Genomic DNA, 18,626 nt, shown 5'->3' with positions numbered 1-18,626 from the left:
CCCAGGATCATGACCTGAACTGAAGGTAGATGCTTAACGAACCGAGCCACCCAGATGTCCTGAATATATGTAACTTAATCCATTTAATCTCCTTCCACTAATGGGCATTTGTGTCATTGCCTGGTTTTCACCTATGGAAAAGGATGGCAGCAGAGACCACATGTGTGCTCTTTGGGTGAGAGCATCTGTGGGGTAAGTTCCTGGCAGTGAAGTACTTAGTCAAGAACAAGTGTATTCATTTCGTTTGTCTTATTTATTGAAGGAAGGGCAAATGACTTTAATTTTGAGAGCGAAGCCTACCAGCCCTCCAAAGAGGATGTGCCAGTGGACGATCCCATGAACAAGGGACAAGACCCGCATGCTCGCCATCAGTTAGCAAGCTCTGTAGCTGCCAGTGTGACAGGTGACAAGGGACAAGGGCCTTTCATTGTTTCTTGTTGTATTTTTTTTTTTAAGATTTACTTATTTATTTGAGAGAGAAAGTGAGAGAGAGAGTGACAATATGCAATCAAGGGAGGAGGAGAGGGAGAGAGAGAACCCTCAAGCCAGCTCTCTGGTGAGCACTGAGCCCAATGTGATGTGGTGGGGGGGTGGGGTGCTCCATCCCACAACCCTGAGATTATGACCTGAGCTGAAAGCAAGAGTTGGACGCTTAACTGACTGGGCCACCCAGGCGCCGCTTGTCGTATTCCTTTGAGTTATGTTGAGCATTTTTTTTTCCATGTTTGCTATTTAATTTTCTTTCCTTTTCTTTTTTTGTAGGCAAACTAGTGGCTCAAACTGCCAGAGTTCAAATCCTGGATTTTCGACGTCTTCGCTGGGTGACCTTGGGCATTTACTCAACTTTGTTGTGCCTCTGTCTCCTTTCTTAGGATGGGGAGGATCACGCTGTGCCGAAGAGTTGTGGTGGGAGCCGCCCAGGCTCACAGAGGTGGTGCGCCTGCAGACAGGCCTGGCACCGGCGGAGTAAGCACTCTAGAAGGACCGCTAGCTCTTGCCATCTCTGCCTGTTCCCCACTTTCCTGCTGCATCGTTTGTCTTTTGCTTATGGATTCGTGCGTTCAGGAGAGCAGCCTGCTGGCTGTCCTTTATGTCGTTTTCTTGTCTTTCATTATTTGGCATAAAAAAAAGTACTGTGTTCTATGCGGAAATGTGAAATGCTTTTTGTTATGATTACAAACATCTAAGGTACCCAAAACAGACCTTCTTGAGGAATGAGAGGCTGTGTCTTCAGGGGATGGACATGAGTCATGGCTCTAAAGTGTAGCAGGGAGGCAAAGACTACCCCTCCCCTTGACCCCGGTACCCCCTATTGGCTCTCTGCTGTTCCCCCTGCAGGGGCTGTAAGACCACCGTGTCTTTATGAGACCGGCTGCTTGCTGGTTCCTCGCTGGGGTCCAGAGGGCGAGGCTGGAAGCCAGGCTGGGAGCCGGAGGGCCAGGGAATGTGGTGTGTGTGTGTGACAGAACACTGCAGAGATAGGGGTGAGCCTCTGGGCAGGAAGAGGATGACTAGGAAAAGCGTTGAGGATTATCTTGTTAGAAGATTCTGTCCAGGGGTGCCTGCGTGGCTCCATCATTAAGTGTCTACAGCTCAGGACATGATCCCAGGGTCCTGCGATAGAGCCCTATATTGGGCTCCCTGATCAGCGGAAAGCCTGCCTCTCCCTCTCCCACTCGCCCTGCTTGTGTTCCCTCTCTCATTGTCTCTATGTGTCAAATAAATAAATAAAATCTTAAAAAAAAAAAAAAAGATCCTGCCAAGAATGCCTTAAGGGGTCTCCTTGAGGCTGGGGCAGCAGAGGGAGTTGAGATGAACCCCTGTGCCGTGCACCCTGCAGACAGGAATGTGAGCTCCCAGGAAGCCCTACCGAGGGTGTTTGTTTGCGGCCTGGCACAGAGTGGGCCCATGGTGTTGGCCGGTAGATGCAGAGACCGGAGGAGACCGGCGGGCAGGGCTGGAACTGCCAGGAATGTTTCAGGGAGGGGATGGGGAGGCTGAGGGCTGGTTACTGGGCGGGCCCTGGAACGGGGAGATGCCTCTCAAGGCGGTGGAGGGGGTGGTGTGCTGAGGCCTGGTAAGCCTGAAGACCTTTTCTTCTTTGCAATGTCCTCCCAGTTCCTTCCCCCCCGTGGAACCCAGGGATTTCTTCTCTGGTGAAGAAAACATGCCCAGGCAGGAGCAGTGACTTGTACAGGGTCACAAGGCAGGTCACCAGCAGTGTTGTGCCCAAGATCTCTCAGGCCAGGCTCTAGGGGAGAAGTGGAAGGGTTGGGGGGACAGATCCTGTGGGGGCTGTGGGTGGGAGAGGGCAAGAGTGGCCACCCGCAGAGCACGGATGGGGTTTTGGGGGTCGAGTGGTATGGGGCTGGCATGGCAGGTGGTAGGAGAGGGCTGAGGATGAGCCCTGAGGGGTTAGGGAGTTACAGTGTGTGTGTGTGTGTGTGTGTGTGTGTGTGTGTATGTGTGTGTGTGTGTGTGTGTGTGTGTGTGTGTGTTTGAGCCATGTGTTACATATGCACGTATGAGTATACGTGAGTGATATGTTGAGTGTGCATGTATATATGTGTGGAAATTAAACAGCTGGTCTCTTTAGGCTGCTTGGGGGGGGCCTGGGGAGGAGTGGGCTCCCTGCACCTGCAAATATCACACAGCCAGGAACTCTGCGTGCTCTTTTTTTAGTATATGTGCTGCCGAAGCGAGCACCTCTGCGTGCTCTTTAAACCACAACTGAGAATTCCAGGTAAAATCTCAATCTCTGTCTACTCCCCCCATCTCTCATACACACATTCACACACATACCCCCTACAGCAGAGACCACTGAAGGTCTCCTCGGGCACCCCTCTGCCTCTGGCCCTAGCTGTCCCAATACTGATATGGAGAAGAGGGAAGGCAGGGGGCATAGACCCGCCCTGAGGTCACTGAGCTGGAGCTGCTGCTTAGCTCTGTTAGTCTCCCTGGAAGGCCTTCTTATCTAACTGAAATGAAAACACGGAAGGACATTCCTTCCCCACCCTCCACCACCCAGGATGTCCCTGAGGGCTTGCTCTGAGGTGACAAGCTGGCCAGCTCATTGTGGGGCTGGCGGTCAGCTAAAGGTGGCCAGGGCCCATCAGCTATCTTTTCCAAAGGCTCCCTAGGCGGCCCCTCTCACCAAACAGGGTCTGAGGAGAATGCGGGCAGAGCCTGGCACAGGCCAAGGTCAGGGGCAAGTGTGTCTGGAGGCTCCTGGGAAGTGAAAGTGGGTGGTGAGCCAGCTCTGTCCAGGGCTCCCTGTTCCAGCACGATGTGTCTCCCCATCTTGGGCTGGGTTTAAGACTGCTGGGTTTAAGGGTGTTGGTGGACGACACCCTGAGAGCTGGGGACCTTTACACAGGAAAACAGCAGCAGTGGAAGATGAGGAGGAGTGCTGGAGTGCAAAAATAAGTGGGCTCACAGACCTGCTTCCGAAAGTGTGCAACAGTGTATCCATGGACATCCTGCCCCGCACTGAATGCAGACCCCCATCTGTTTGAGAACACAGACATGCACACAGGTATGTCTCTGGTGAGCATGCAGAGAAATCCAGTGGCCTGCAGGTATGTCCACATGAAACTGTGCAGACATCCACAAAATATCCCAGCGACACGCACGCAGGCGTCCCCTGCCTCTACAGGGACAAATAAAGTAAGTGGATAGGAATGTGTGGGGTGGGGAGGGGACGGGAGAGCCCAAAGCAACCATTCCCACGTGGCTTCTGGGCCTCAGATGCCTACTGGAGTGAAAAGGAGAGGGGCCACAAGAGGGGTCATGCCCCACTTGGCCAAGTTTCTGTATGGGAATGAGGCGTAGTGGTCAGGGAAACCAGCGAGGCCGGGCCACGTGGGGTCAGATTACTCAAGAACTGAGCAGAGCTCTCAAGGAGGAACTGGACATGGGGTAAGGAGGCTGTTTGGTAATGCCTTTCTGGAATGCTTTGCAAAGGGGGCTGGGTGCTGACTCCTGGACTAGAACCCCCCCCCCCACCCCCCACCCCGCCTTCCGCCATCTTTCACCGCTTGATCTCTCTGCTCTGGCCTCAGGAGTCTTTTCGCAAGCCTTCCCAGGAGCCTTCCCAGACTGAACCTGTTTCAAATCTGCTCAAATGGTCGTCTCCCACTGCTCGCTGTCAGCCTCTATCCCGGGCGCTGGGGACCCATGGCCCTCTTCCTCACTCTGGGCTTTCTGGCTTGGGCCCCAAAGCCTGGCCTGGGAGCGGAGAGCGGATGTTTGGCCCGGGGTGGGGCCAGGCTGGCAGAGAAGGGTGGCCGGCGGCCAGCCCCGCCCCTACCTTTGTGAGCCTCTCCGCCCGCGCCCCGGCGCCTAGCCTAGCGGATAAAAGCGGCGGACCGGGAGGTCAGCGAGTTCGGCACTCTCGCGCCCGCCCCTAGGTCTAGCGCGGTCTAGCCAGCATGTCCATCCACTTAAGCTCCCAGGTTTTCAGCTCGCGCTCAGCCGCCTTCCCGGGGCGCGGGACGCAGGTGCGCCTGAGCTCCGTGCGCCCCGGTGGCTTCAGCAGCAGCAGCGTGTACGGCCTGGGCGCCTCGAGGCCGCGCGTGGCCGTACGCTCCGCCTACGGGGGCCCCGTGGGCGCCGGCATCCGCGAGGTCACCATCAATCAGAGCCTGCTGGCCCCGCTGCGGGTGGACATCGACCCCTCCATCCAGCAGGTGCGCCAGGAGGAGCGCGAGCAGATCAAGACCCTCAACAACAAGTTCGCTTCCTTCATTGACAAGGTGAGCCACCATGACCTGCCCCACGCCATGCTCCAGGCCCCAACAGCCACTTGGGCGGAATGCACGCCTGCCAGGCACTGGGAGGCCTGGTGCGCTCTCCTTCCGCTAGGATCGGGAACCTTCCTCCTCATGAACCCTGTGACTGTTATCCTCCTTGGGGCTCCAAGTCTCCAAGCGTCCACTTCCAGCGAGCTGCCCGGATAGCCCTGCTTTTTCCTCCCAGGGTGTGTGCCTGAGTCTGTCCGGCGGAGCCCGCAGGCTGTGTCTGGTATTGGGCTGCCACTCTTGGGCACATTCAGGTTGGGAGCTCCAGAGGTCAGTGCCAGGAGTCTCTCTGAGAGGGGGCTGTGTGGGGTGAGAGACAGGTAGGGGTGACACACTCTTCCCAGCTGAGGATCTCCTACCTCTCCCCTCCCACTGCTTGTGCTGAAAATAGAGGGCTGGAAGGAGGGAGGGAGGGAAAGGAGGAGGGAGGCTCACCGACACACCTGCCCACCGACCTGGTCCTCCAGCCTCCCTGTGGTGGTGGGAGGTGAGGTTATACCTGCCCTTGGAGATAGCCCATTTGTGTCCAGGGAAGGCACACTGAGGGGCCCTGGGAAAGGGCCATTTGGAAAGGGGTTTTTCCTGGCTGTTTTGGTCTCACAGGGCAGGGAGGGAGTGGGGAAGTGAAAGTAGGAGTTGGGAAGGAGAGGGGCCAAATTGACTCGTGGGTCTAGGAGGGCAGCAAAGTAGGGCTGGACCAGAAATTAGGGGCTAGCCCAGCTGGGCTCCTCTGTCCAGGACCTCCTCCCCAGGGGTGTTAGACTGTTAGACCAGACCTTCCCTCTCCTGCCTCAGTGTAGCTCTCTGCTTTCCCAGCCCCCCATGTTCTCTCCTTCATCATTCAGACCTTGCAAATCCTTAAGTCTGCCGAAGCCTCCCCAGTCTCAGGATCTACCCCGGTACTGAGCAGCTCTGCCTTGCTGTCTGCAGCTCCCAGGCCTTGCTGCTCTGAGTTGCGGGTTTGGGGAGGGTTACTTCCCACTCCCAGTCATATTGGATGCATCCAAGGAGTCTTGTGGGCCCCAGACTGAGCATATAATAGTTGCTCATTTTAGTACCCTGTCCTGAGACCTTGGAGGAAAGGGGCAGCGGAGAGAGGACACAGAGAGAGGAGACCAAGGACAGACAGGGAGGGGGCAGCTCTGCGGAGAGGGAGGTGGAGAAGATATTCTGTAATGTGATGGGGAACACAGGAGATAGGAATCACATTGGCGACTGGGCCGATCTGACCCTTGCGTCACAATCTCAGCCACTCAGGACAGAGGGTCCTGGAGGAGAGGTTGGTTCAGTGTGGGCTTCCTGGAGGAGGGGAACAAGGTCCAGGGTCCCGGGTTGGGGGAACAGCCAGTGGGAGCACGGGCTGTGCTGGGGGTCTGGAGATGCTCCCAAGCCCAGTGTGGGGGGCCACGAGCTGCCCCTCGGGAGTGTCCTCCTCTCTTTCCCTCTTAGGTGCGCTTCCTGGAGCAGCAGAACAAGCTGCTGGAGACCAAGTGGGCCCTGCTGCAGGAGCAGAAGTCGGCCAAGGGCAGCCGCCTCCCCAGCATCTTTGAGGCCCACATTGCTGGCCTGCAGAGGCAGCTCGAAGGGCTGCAGTTGGATGGAGGCCGCCTGGAGGTGGAGCTGCGGAACATGCAGGATGTAGTGGAAGACTTTAAGAACAAGTACTGACCCTTGTGCCATCTGGGGGAGGGGGGTGCTCCTGGACGCATGCACTCCTCGATCCTTGTCAGCTGATCCTCGACAGGCCCCCTCTGGGGTTAGGGGGTCAGAGGGTGCAGCTGCTCTGCACAGTAACCCCCCGGGACAGAAGGCCTTGACCCACACATGCCCTGTCTCTTGTCTCCGTTCTTTGTCCCTGGGAACAGTTTCCAAGTCCTGTCCCCTGACTTACTCCCAGGGAAATAGCCCCACTTAGCTCTCACCTGCACTGTTCCTTTTGGAGGCCGGGCCAAGGCCCCAGGAGAGGGTAAGGCAGAAGGTGTCCTATGACGAATGCACTTCGGGATTTGCACGACCCTCATAGATTATTCTAGAACAGCCCCTCTGGTCTGGTGAGGAGGTAGAGGAGACCAGAGAGATTCGGGATCCTGAGGGAGATCACATGGCAGGTCACTGGGAGAGCTGGGACTGGAATGTTAGGCCCCTGACTCCCAGGAGGAGATCCAGAGCCGACCTGGGACAGAAAGAAGGAGAGAGGGATTGTGCATGGGGAGCCACGTCTGGTCTCCGAGTCCGAGGGCCAGCTCTGGCCAGTGCAGGAACGAGAAAGGAGGCTGTGTGTGTGTTTTTGGGGCCGGGGGGAGTGTAGAGTGTAGGGGCCTGGAAGACTAGGGTTGTAAGGACAGGCCTTCGAGGGGCCCCGTGAGCTTTCTTTTCCCATGGAAGAGAAACCAAAGCCTGAGGCTTGGGCTGGGCCCCACCCCGGCAGACTTGCCTATTAGTCTGGTGAGTGGTGAGTAGTGAGTAGTGAGCGAGTTCTGTCCTCTGCCCTGGGGGTGAATGACTAAGCGGGCAAGGACACTGACTGCAGGCAGAACAAACAAAAAAGGCTCCGTGGAGAGTACCCACTTCCCTCCCTCCGGAGAGCCACAGTCAACAGGATAATTCCCCAGCAGGTGGGAGCAGACAGGTGCAGGACCTAGAAGGCTCTGGGCAACCAGCGAGCCTTTGTTGTTATGTGGGTGTGCCTGTGTGTGTGCTCACACATTACTCATCCTGGCCTATAGGTAGCGCTTTCCTGCAGAGTCAAGCCAGACTCTGAAGTGGGGCTGAGGGAGGCTGGAAGGGGCACCTGAAGGGGCCATTGGCACACCGCGAGGACAGGGGTGGACAGATGGCCTCCAGGATGTTTCCATAACTGTTCTGTAGGACCTGCGGGAGTGGGCCCTTGTGAGTCTGGCTCCTTGGGGGCTTCTGCTTGCAGGAGCGTCATGCTCCCCACCACAGTTGTCCTGCTGCCCTCCTGCAGCCCATGGACACTACTGAGCTCCTGTTTCTGACACTTTCTAAAAAAAGTTCCCAAGTAAATACCGGGTCAGGTCCAAGGGCTCTCTTGCTCTGTGCCCTGTATCTCCAGTGTCCTCCTGTGGGCAGGATGGGCTCCTTGGGAGAAAAAGGAACTTGGGGTTGGGGTGGGGGGGGGGTCTGTGACCGTGGAGATGGGGCCAGACCACCCAGCTGGGGCTGGGTTCTTCCAGGACTTGCTGCGCCATCTGCCTGTGTCCACAGTGTTCCTCCGCTGCGGGCTCCCTCTTCACTCTCAGAGGGTGGGGTTGGGTAGTGATTAAGGCGTGGACCTGGGGTCAGACTGCCCGGCTTGAAGTCTGGGCTTTGCCACTTAGCAGCATAGTGACTGGATGGATTATCTGCTTTTCTGTGGCTCCATTCCTTTCCTGCGAAGCATGGTACCATTGTTATAGGATAGTTGTGAAGATTAGATGAGCTAATTCGTGCAAAGCACATAACTGTGCAGGCCCCATTTGAAGTGGTCCTTAAGCTATTATTCCTTGCTTTCCCCCTCCCAGTAGATGCGACTTTTGCCCTTTAATTCATGTACGTTCCCTGCTCTCCCACCTTTCATCCTGTGCCAAGACTCCCAGCCTTAGACATAGCCGCAAGGGAAAGTTTGGTTTCCTAGCTGATACCCACTTTTCCAGGTGTGTCAGTAAGAAGGGGTGAAGCCCATGCGGGGCAGAGTCTCCTGGGTGGAGAGGGCATGGAGGCAGAGCCGCACCCACACCACGCCCCCTCCCTCTATTGCAGGTACGAAGATGAAATTAACCGCCGCACGGCGGCTGAGAATGAGTTCGTGGTGCTGAAAAAGGTGAGGGGGGGGCATACAGGCCAGGTGTGGGGGGCATTGTCTGAAAATGCGTGGGACAGGGGGCCACGTGGCCCTTGCACCTAAGCAGCCGGTGAGGGACGTGTGGCCAAAGTCTGGTCTGGGGACTATAAGGAGGGAACGAGGGGCTTGGAAAAGGGGAGATCTGGAAGCCTCATAGCACAGCCTGTCCTGTGTGCGTGTGTTTGTATGCATGTCTGGTGAGTCACTGGACTTGCTCTTGGCCCGGAGGCATTAGAATTCGGACGGAGAGATGGAGGCTTGAAAGGGAGATTTCAAGCCCAAATACGGGAGTGCTCTATCGCAGTCAGAATGTTTCGTGGAGGACAAAGTCTGGCACCCGGCAGGGCCGAAGTATGTGTTGAATGAATGGGATGGGCCTGAGGCAGAGCCATCTCCCTGTCCCTGGAGAGGAGCAAGCTGAGGTTGGAAGGCCTTAAGAGTATCTTAGCGGAGCTTGATTTGAGATTCTGATGCAGTACGCTCACTGAGCAGCTCGGGGTTCAAGTCGGACAGCAACCTGCCCCAGAGTGCTGGGCCCTTAGAGATAGAGGTGCTTCGGGGATATATAAAAGCAGGCTGTGTCCACATGAGTTCGAGCACAGGCGTGTATTGCTAGAAGGGCCCCAAAGCCCCCCAGGCCTGCGCTGTTCTTCGTGGGTCACTTGTCTTGCCATCACTAAGCTGCATGTTAAACGTGTAGGCTGGAGGTCTTGCACTCTGAGAGGCCTGTCCTGCACCCTGGATGATTTTCAGCTCTCCTCTCTCATCAGAAGTTGAGGCGCAGGGAGTTGAAGTGACTTGTTCAAGGCCACATAGCTCAGAAATTGTCGAGCCGGGGCTGGGTCCAAACCACTGAAGTCTTTAGGACCTGGTAAAGTGCTAGGTTTGGGGTACAGGCTGCTTTGGCTACCAGTGATGGGAAGGCCCCTGTGTTCACTGGGATGCTTGGGAATGAGGTTCATCACACAGCCTCGGAGGATCCAGTAGTGGAGACTTCCTACTGTGGCCAGGTCAGGCAGCCTGGAGAAACGGCATGTCTCTTGGTAGGGCCCTTGTGTTTGACCCTTTGGTTTGGACAGTGCTGGCTGGCCTCAGTCCCTGCTAAATATTCTGTGTACTGACGCCCCGGTGTCTGCCCCTTCTCGCCGCGCCCTCCCCCTCCCCCAGGACGTGGATGCCGCCTACATGGGCAAGGTGGAGCTAGAGGCGAAGGTGGATTCCCTGAATGATGAGATCAACTTCTTCAAGAGCCTCTATGAGATGGTGAGGACCTTGGGTGTGGGAGACATGGCATGTCTTCCATGTCTTAACAAAGGGGCCATCTGGTTTACACCCTGCTTCTGGGCCAGGCTGAGTGTGTGTTGAGAGTGTGTGCAGGCACTTACCCTGTCCTTTATCCTTTCTGGACTCAGGAATCCACGTTTAGGAGGAGCTGAGGGTGGCAGAGCATGGTGGGGTCAGCCAGGATTGGCCTTCCAGAGACACAGGATGACCATTTGTTAGGAAGGGTGTTGGGAAGGAGCCATCACAATCCCCCACACTCTGTCACTTTTTTTTTTTTTAAAGATTTTATTTATTTATTTGGCAGAGAGAGATCTCAAGTAGGCAGAGAGGCAGGCAGAGAGAGAGGAGGAAGCAGGCTCCCTGCCAAGCAGAGAGCCCGATGTGGGGCTCAATCCCAGGACCCTGGGATCATGACCTGAGCTGAAGGCAGAGGCTTTAACCCACTGAGCCACCCAGGCGCCCCTCTGTCAGTTTTTATCTGCTGTAATCCCACCAGACTCTTTTCTTGAGAAGTTGCTAACCTTCCTGGGCTGACAGGGGCTGGGTCTGTGCCCCCTCGCTGCCTTGTGACTCACGCCCACTCTGACCTTTTCTCTCTTTTTCTTCCTTTAGTGTGAAGAGGGTCCCAGGTTGGGTGTGGGAACAGGGATGGGTCACGCCCTAAGTCCTGATGTTCTGTCCTGTCCCTGTAGGAGTTGGCAGAGCTGCAGTCCCAGATCTCAGACACGTCTGTGGTCTTGTCCATGGACAACAGCCGCTCCCTGGACCTGGACGGCATCATCGCTGAGGTCAAGGCCCAGTACGAGGAGATGGCCAACCGCAGCCGGGCCGAGGCTGAGACCATGTACCAAATCAAGGTGTGAGGCTGCGGAGGACTCTTTTTCCTTCCTGGCAGGGTCCCCCAGGGCAGCTTCCCTTACTCCGCACCCTGTCTCAGGCCTTGAGGACTTGGGTCCCACTGTTCCATCAGGCACCAGTGGTTAATTCTGTGGTGCTCCCCAGGGCCCTGGGAAGAAGAGGAGGTGAAGACCAGGGCCCTCCCAGGGAGAGACCCCAGCCAGATGGGTGGACAGTGTGGAGGCACCCAAAGAACGGAGAGGTTAAGCAATGTGCCTAACTCTACACAGCTAGTAGGTAGAAGAGTAGTGACTAGATCCTGGGTCCTAGGCCTCCAGACCAAGGAGGTTTAATCACTGCACCTGCCATGTGGAGGCAGGGTAGCTGACTGTGCAGGGGCTGAGGGTGTGGGCTGGAGTAACCTAGTGTTCTGGGGGAGGGAGCCTGAGGCAGGGTTTAAAAGCAGCAGAGAGAGGTCTCTGCAGAGGTAGGAGTCATCTGTGGTACATGGGGTGAGAACACAGAGATGCCAACAAGGAGACCTGGGTTCAGACTTGCCCTGTGATCCTTGGGCAGTGGCTTCCATTCTCCAGAGTTCATTCTTCCCATCTGTGAAATGGATACTGCTGATGTTTTTAACAAGTGTGTTTTTCCTAGGGGTTAACAGGTGAGGATTTCAGGCTTCTAGTGATTCTCCAGCCCTTGGGACATGATGGGGATGGGGAGAGCCCCAGGGTCAATGGGGATGGGAGCCAGGGAGCCATCCTGGCCCTCCCTGTCCTGACTGGGAGGAAAGCAAACCTCGGCTCTACCCCACTGCGCAATAGTCTGGCTTGCCAGCAGTGGGCGAAGACTGCTGGGGTCAGACAGTCCTTTCCTGGGAAGATACTTTGGGCCTTCCTTGGAGGAGCAAAGGATGAGTCCCCTGTAATCACTGACCACTCCTTGTCATACTTTTCTGTGTGGTCCCTCCAGTTTGAGACCCTACAGGCACAGGCTGGGAAGCATGGGGATGACCTCCGTAATACCCGGAATGAGATCGCAGAGATGAACCGTGCCATCCAGAGGCTGCAGGCTGAGATCGACAACATCAAGAACCAGGTGGGAACAAGTCCCCAATTCCCAACTCCTCCCTGTTTCTTGGGGCCCATAAAGGGTTGCCATCTGAGAATGAGGAGCCCGAGGCTCTCCCAGGCCAAGGCTGGTGCAGCTGAAGGCCCACATGTGAGATCTCCAGGACAGAATGTTCTTGGGTAGATCCTGGCTCAATTCGGAGGAGGAGAGGGGTCGTGGCTGGCCATGCAGCCTGGGGAGGGCGCCTCCTACTGGCCATCCCTGAGAAGAACCACCAGTCATTACCAAACTCTGAGCACTGTCCTTGCACCTTGTTCTGGGGGCAGTAGGCTGTACCTGGGAGCTTCCAGTCTGTGGGGAGTAGGGGCACAGAGGCCAGCAGAAACCCTTGTGGTGGCTCACAAGGCCCCGTCCCTCACCTCCCGCCACTGTGTCTGACTGTGCTCCAGCCACGCTAGCCTGCTTCCTGTGTCTTGGATCTGCTAGGCATGTTCATGCTTCAGAACTTTGGCCCCGGTGTTCCCTCTACCCGGAATGGGGTTCTTCCCGCTCAGCCCATGGCTGCCCCTTTGTTGTCCCTGGGATTTTTGGACGTGAGTCCCCTTTTCAGAGATGGCTTCTCTAGCCACTCTGTCAGCAGGATGTCTGAACTTTCCCAAAGCATCCATCACTATTTGAGATCTTTTGGCTTATTAAGTGGTTGGCTGTCCCCCACCTCTGCTGAAATATAAATCATGCCTTGGGAGCCGGACCCCATCTGTCTGACTCACCGCTGCTTCTCAGCTCTGGGTACATGGTGGGGCACGGGCTTCTGAGGACAGACTGTTGGGAGGGTGTGCCATGTCGGTGGCAGGGGAACAGACCCTGGCCAAGGTGTGGGGATGTACAGGACAGCTAAGCCTGAGCAGTGGGGAGGGAGGGAGGGCCGGTAACCAAGGCTGCAGCTTCAGAGAGCTAATCTCCAGATGAGCTGGGGGGATGGGATGTGTGGGTGACATACCCAGAAATGCCCTCCCCTTGGAGCCCCACAGGCCACTTTACACGAGGGTGGAGGCTGCCTCCTGGCAGTAATGCAGAGCTATGAGTTGCTGGCGCAGCGAAGAACCTTCCAGGCCGGGAGGGGAGGCACAGAACAATGAATGGTGGTTTCCCCGACCCTGCAGCTTCTGCCATAGCTGCTTCTCCTCGGTACAACAGGGCAGAGCCAGGTCCCAGAGTTGGGGTGTCCTAACCACCATGGAGGGGCTCTGAGGCAGTGGGATGAGGCACGGCCAAGAGGGCACCAGTGTGATGGAGAAGGGGACTGGCAGGGGGACAAGGGGCAGAGGGCACGGGAGGGCTTCCTGGGGGGATTGGGAAGTATGGCAGAGAGGCAGAGCATGTGGGGGACAGGGGAGCAGCTGAGGAGGGAGAGCGGCTGGTGAGAAGGAAGGGGTGTGCTGGGTAGGGGTAGGAGTGGGAGATCTCAGAGCCCAACAGCATGAGGCCCAGGGATAGATAGGTTCCGGTGTGGGGATGAGCCACAGACAGAAGGAATGCTCATTCTGGGCAGGAATGAGCAGCTGCCGCTCAGGTCCATTGCAAATCCGACCAGCCTGGCCCAAACCAGAGGGGCTGCTGGTCATATATTTTGAGTCTGGGGGTTCCAAGCAGTGTCTCCCTGCTCCAAGTGCCCTGTTCTGGACATGTTTTGAAGATGGTGTTTGTTCTTGTCAGCTGCCCCAAATCTGAGGACTCAACTAAGATCCTGTGGCTTCAGATCTCTTCCAGATGGGGACTGGGGGGGAGGAGCATTTGAAAATCATAATAGCATTTATTAATTATAGTGATTGTAACAAGCGCTAACAAGTGTTGGTGAGGATGTGGAGCAAAGGGAGCCCTGCAGACTTTCAGTGGGGATGCAAAATGGTGCAGTCACTGTGGAACACAGTATGGAGGGGACCTCAAAACATTAAAAATAGAACCACCGTAGAATCCAGCAATTCAATTTCTGGGTATATATGTGAAGGAAATAAAATTATTATCTCAAAGAAATCTCTGTATCTCCATGTTCGTTGCAGCATCGTTTACGATAGCCAAGATGTGGAACAACTTAAAGTATCCATCAGTGGGTGAATTAGCAAAGAAAATGTGATTACATATATATATATATATATACACACACATACACACATACATATATATATACACACATATATATATAAAATATTATATTATTCAGCCATAAAATGGAATATTACTCAGGCACCAGAAAGAAGAAATCCTGCCATTTGCGACAACACAAAACTTGAGGGCACTTCTGCTGAGCGAAATATGTCAGACAGAGAAAGGCAAATATTGTATGCTCTCAATTATAGGTGGAACTTAGTTTTTTCAGATTTTATTTATTCATTTGAGACAGAGATATGAGAGAGCGAGCATGAGCAGGGGAAGGAGAGGCAGAGGGAGAGGGAGAAGCAGATTCCCTGCTGAGCCAGGAGCTCGATGGCGGGCTCGATGCAGAGCTCGATCCTAGGACCCTGACATCATAACTTGAGCTGAAGGCAGACACTTAACCATCTGAGCCACCCAGGAGCCCCTTACAGGTGGAATCTAAAAAAAGCGGAATTCCTAGCAACAGAAAACAGATTTGTGGTTGACAAAAGAGTAATGGTTATAATAGCATTTATTAAGCACTTACTGTGTGCTGGACACTATGCCAGGGACTTGCAGATTGCCTCATCTAATCCCTGCAGTATCCCTATGAGGTAGACACTGTGATTATTGCTGTTTTAGAAGAGAGGCGACTTTGGTCTGGAAGGGTTGATGTGTCTGAGATCATGCATGTGGTCAGTAAGTGGTGGAGCCAGAACTGGAGCCCAAGCATTGGGTATCAGAGCCCATGTTTTGGGCTTCCCTGATGCCGGTGGAGTAGACTGGTGCCAGTGAAGCCACTGTAAGCGAGTCACCCGGGTGCTCACTGCAGGATGGGAAGGCAGGAAGGCGGTGATTGGTAAGACCAGCTCCCCCCAGCTCACAGCTATCACTGCTGCCCACAGCGTGCCAAGTTGGAGGCTGCCATTGCCGAGGCCGAAGAACGTGGGGAGCTGGCCCTCAAGGATGGACGTGCCAAGCAGGAGGAGCTGGAGGCCGCCCTACAGAGAGCCAAGCAGGACATGGCCCGGCAGCTGCGTGAGTACCAGGAGCTCATGAACGTCAAGTTGGCCCTGGACATCGAGATCGCCACCTACCGCAAGCTACTGGAGGGCGAGGAGAGCCGGTGAGAACACAAAAGCCAGGAAGGGGATCCTTCTGGGGCTTGGTGGGGCCTGGGGCTTGACATTCATCCGTCTACAGACATTTCCCGTACCTCTCTTCTGCAATGCCCTGGGGTTGGGAAGTGTAGGGAGGGTAAATGATGCTTGCTCCTTTGCTCTTGATGGGATGACCTTCTAGTAGGAAAGACCACGTGGTGTAAAGCTCAACGGCCAGGGTCATCTTATTTGGTCCTCACAGTATACTCAGGTAAGTAGGTCAGGTATTGTTGCGTAGTTTACAGAGGGGAAACTGTGGTTTACTTTTTTGAATTGAGGGGAGAGTGTGTAGTCAAGCTTTGCTGATTCCTTTCTTTCATGATTGCCAAGCTGCTTCTCCTGCTTCACTGAGTGGTAAGTTACTTGATATTGACTGAACGTCAGGAGGTCCCACAGATATTTGCATACCTGCTGCCAGAGAGCAGGCTGGGCTGGGTTAGTGTTATAGGAACTTTTCATGAAACACACGGAACCTATGTCCATGAAGTTTGGCCTTCGTTCTCACCTGGATGGACTGGTTGATTCATTCAGTCAATTTGCCAGGCTTTAGAGTCGTGCCCTAGGCGAAGGTTAAGGTGTGGAGAGGGTGAGAGGGAACAGCGTGGGCCAAGACTTGGTGGTGGGACTTATCAGGGCTTGGCTTCTGTTGGCCCAGTAAGGAGATAGAGAGTATATAAGACAGGCTTCTGCCCTCGGGGAGCTCGCGCAGGGGCCGAGGACAGCAAACATTTGTAAAGGGAGCACCTAGAGACCACGCACATGCATTTGTAAAATGCTGAATGTCCACAGAGCTTTTCTCTTTGGGGAGAATTTTTCCCGAGGGGTTAGGGAGACAGGCTGGAAGATGGATGATGTGAACAGGAAGGAACTGGGGAACGAGGGAGTGCTAGGGCAGAGTGCTGTGCAGGGAGGAGGGAGAGAAGAAACATGGCCACAGGGTATGAGTCAGGGAAGGAGAGGAAAGAGAGGAGGAAGGGTCTCGGCCACTGCAGTTGACCTATCCCTGCCTGGGTTGGCATCTGGTCTTTTTGGGAAAAGAAACTGAACACCAAAGGCCCCTGGGAAGAGAGAGCAGATGATCTGAGGCACAGGGCAGCCCTGGGGCCCAAATGTCCTGGCCATGATGCCGCTCTCTGCACCCTCGGCCACCATGGGTGTGGGAGCCACACTCTATTGGGAAGACACAACCTGGGCTTCTCTTCCTCATAGAACCAGAACTGGGGACGCTTAGGATGGGGCCAGACCCATTTCCTCCCATGGGCTGCTGAGCAGGCTGAAGTTCAGGGCCGGGGAGCGGCATGCCCAAGTTCTCACAGAGTGCAAACATTCCGTCTTAAAGCCTAATCTCAGCGTAGATTGTTATCATCAGGGCTTGGATCCCTGTTCTCTGAGAGGCAACTCTTCTCTCTCCACTTCTTAGAGGACATAGAGATGGACTCCCTCCTTTTAATCCCGTTAAACCCTCCACCCTTCCCAGGGGCAGGTGTAGTATTTGTGGATTTAGAAACTCATGCGATTTGGGGCACCTTCTTTTAGGGATACAGAGTTACGAATATAAAATTCGGCACAAAACCAAATATTTACTTAGGATGAGAAGAGACAAATCACACTCATCCCCAGAGCTTTAGACATTCAGGTCTCTTCCTCCCGAGTTCTTAGGCACGGCACCAGAAGCTGTTCCTGGAATCTCTACCTGACTGCCGCCTGTCTTCCTTCCCTACCCACAGATGCCAGCAACTCCCAGCACTCACCGGGGTCCGTTGAACAAGGGGCCTGGCATCTTCCTAGCGTATCTATCTCTTGCCCTTGTCCTTTGCTCTGTCCTCTTCCTGAACTTGGGGCTGATGAGGCCAGCTGGGCTCCCCTCACTCCTTCTACCAAGGCAAAGGCTCCCCTCCCCACTGCAGAGCAAACTCAACCCCAAGGCCAAGGGCTTGGTGACAATGGAGCTGTGAGTCACAAAACAAACACACCCAACTGTTTCGTGGCTTTTTGATTTCCTGTAGGGCTGCTTAAAGCCAGCCCAACTACCTTCTGCTCCCTCCTCAGTCCCAGCTTTAGCTGCATTCAGGAAAGCAACAATTAGCTAATTATTTCGGTACATACAGAATAATTGCTACATGCCAGACCCCATGCCAGGGGCCAGAGATCAAGAATCGGTAAGCTACAGCCCACTTTGAGGGTTTTATGAGTTGGTTAGGGGAGGCAGCTGTCTTCATAAATAATCACGACTACCCTTCATCACACCCTGTGTGCCCAGGGCTCTGGGTAAGTTATATTATGCAGCCCCCACAAACAACTCGTGAGGCTGGGGCTAAGTTAGCTCTGATTTATAGGTGGGGAAATGGAGGCTTTGAGACCTTGCCCCAGGTCACCAGGGCCTGTATGTAGGAGGGTCTGCATGAACTCTCCTCACACCACCCCCCCTTATTTTGTAACAGTAACACTGAGGTGTGGGACTGAGGAAAGCATACCAGTTCTGCTTGGCTCCTGGGGGGAAGGGGCCCCGGTGCTGCTTTCTCCAGCTTGGAGGTAAGAGCTGCTCTCACAAGTCTCTCCTCTGCCCCCAGGTTGTCCGGAGATGGAGGGGGAGCTGTGAACATCTGTAAGTCCTTGGCTGATGCCCATGTCCTGTGCTGTCCAGACTAGGCTGGGTCTGTAGGATGGCACATTGGCTCCAGGGCCCGGCCTTGTGTGGACCAGGAGCTTCTTTCCCTCACCAGCTTTTAGCGGGTGCCCTGGAGCTCCCTAGCCAGTCAGGCTCAGGGGCTCAGGGAAGCCGTGCAAGAGGGCAGAGTGGGATAGGGGGGTACCTGGGCAGGCCACTGCTGTCCCAGACTCCTTCTGGGCTGGCCTGAGGAGGGTGGGGGTGGAGGGAGGAGAGGCTGTGGGGAGGGAGAGGGGCAGGCACAGCAGGAGAGTGGGTGTAGTGAGGTCTGGGGCCCCAGGTGCTGATGGAGCCCTCTTCCCTTTCCTTCTAGCTGTGGTGAACTCCACTGGCGGACGGGGCGGCGGTGTGGCCTTTGGGGGAACCATGGGCAGCAATGCCCTGAGCTTCTCAAGCGGCGGGCCTGGGGCCTTCAAGTCCTATTCCATCAGGACCTCAGCGGCCACACATAGAAGCATACGAAAATGAGCCCCAGTGTGCGGAGACCTGCACCACTGGTCCCCCGCGGTCCCAGGAGGACTCTCGTCCCTGTTATCAAGACTGGCCGGCAGGCTGTAAAATGATGTCTGGGGGCACCTGGGTGGCTCAGTCATTAAGCGTCGGCCTTCGGCTCAGGTCATGATCCCAGCGTCCTGGGATTGAGCCCTGCATTGGGCTCTCTGCTCGGTGGTGGGAAGCCTGCTTTCCCTCTCCTAGTCTCCCTGCTTGTGCTCCTTCTCTCTCTGTGTGTCTCTCTCTGTCAAATAAATAAATGAAATGAAAAAAATCATGTCCAAATAGCTTCTAGTAAAGCAGCCTTTCTGAAGCCTGGGTGATGCCCATTGTGG

At 55.2% G+C, this 18,626-nt stretch overlaps 1 protein-coding gene across 1 annotated transcript; it reads left to right on the top strand.

The window, feature by feature from the left end:
- The first annotated feature begins 4,376 nt into the window (after window positions 1–4,376).
- Window positions 4,377–18,423, top strand: KRT7 (keratin 7). The gene is made up of 9 exons (XM_032876730.1): window positions 4,377–4,754; window positions 6,249–6,460; window positions 8,562–8,622; window positions 9,811–9,906; window positions 10,620–10,784; window positions 11,740–11,865; window positions 14,877–15,097; window positions 17,702–17,736; window positions 18,113–18,423. Exons 1-9 carry the CDS (start codon window positions 4,431–4,433, stop codon window positions 18,265–18,267), a joined length of 1,395 nt encoding a protein of 464 aa, XP_032732621.1. The 5' UTR covers window positions 4,377–4,430; the 3' UTR covers window positions 18,268–18,423.
- Window positions 18,424–18,626: the final 203 nt, after the last annotated feature.

Source organism: Lontra canadensis, unplaced genomic scaffold (genome assembly GCF_010015895.1).
Source record: "Lontra canadensis isolate GAN:19392208 unplaced genomic scaffold, GSC_riverotter_1.0 scaffold59, whole genome shotgun sequence".
In the NCBI taxonomy this organism is placed as follows: Eukaryota; Metazoa; Chordata; class Mammalia; order Carnivora; family Mustelidae; genus Lontra; species Lontra canadensis.
The sequence above is the reverse complement of the archived record's forward strand: the minus strand, read 5'-3'. Positions and strand labels throughout refer to the sequence as shown.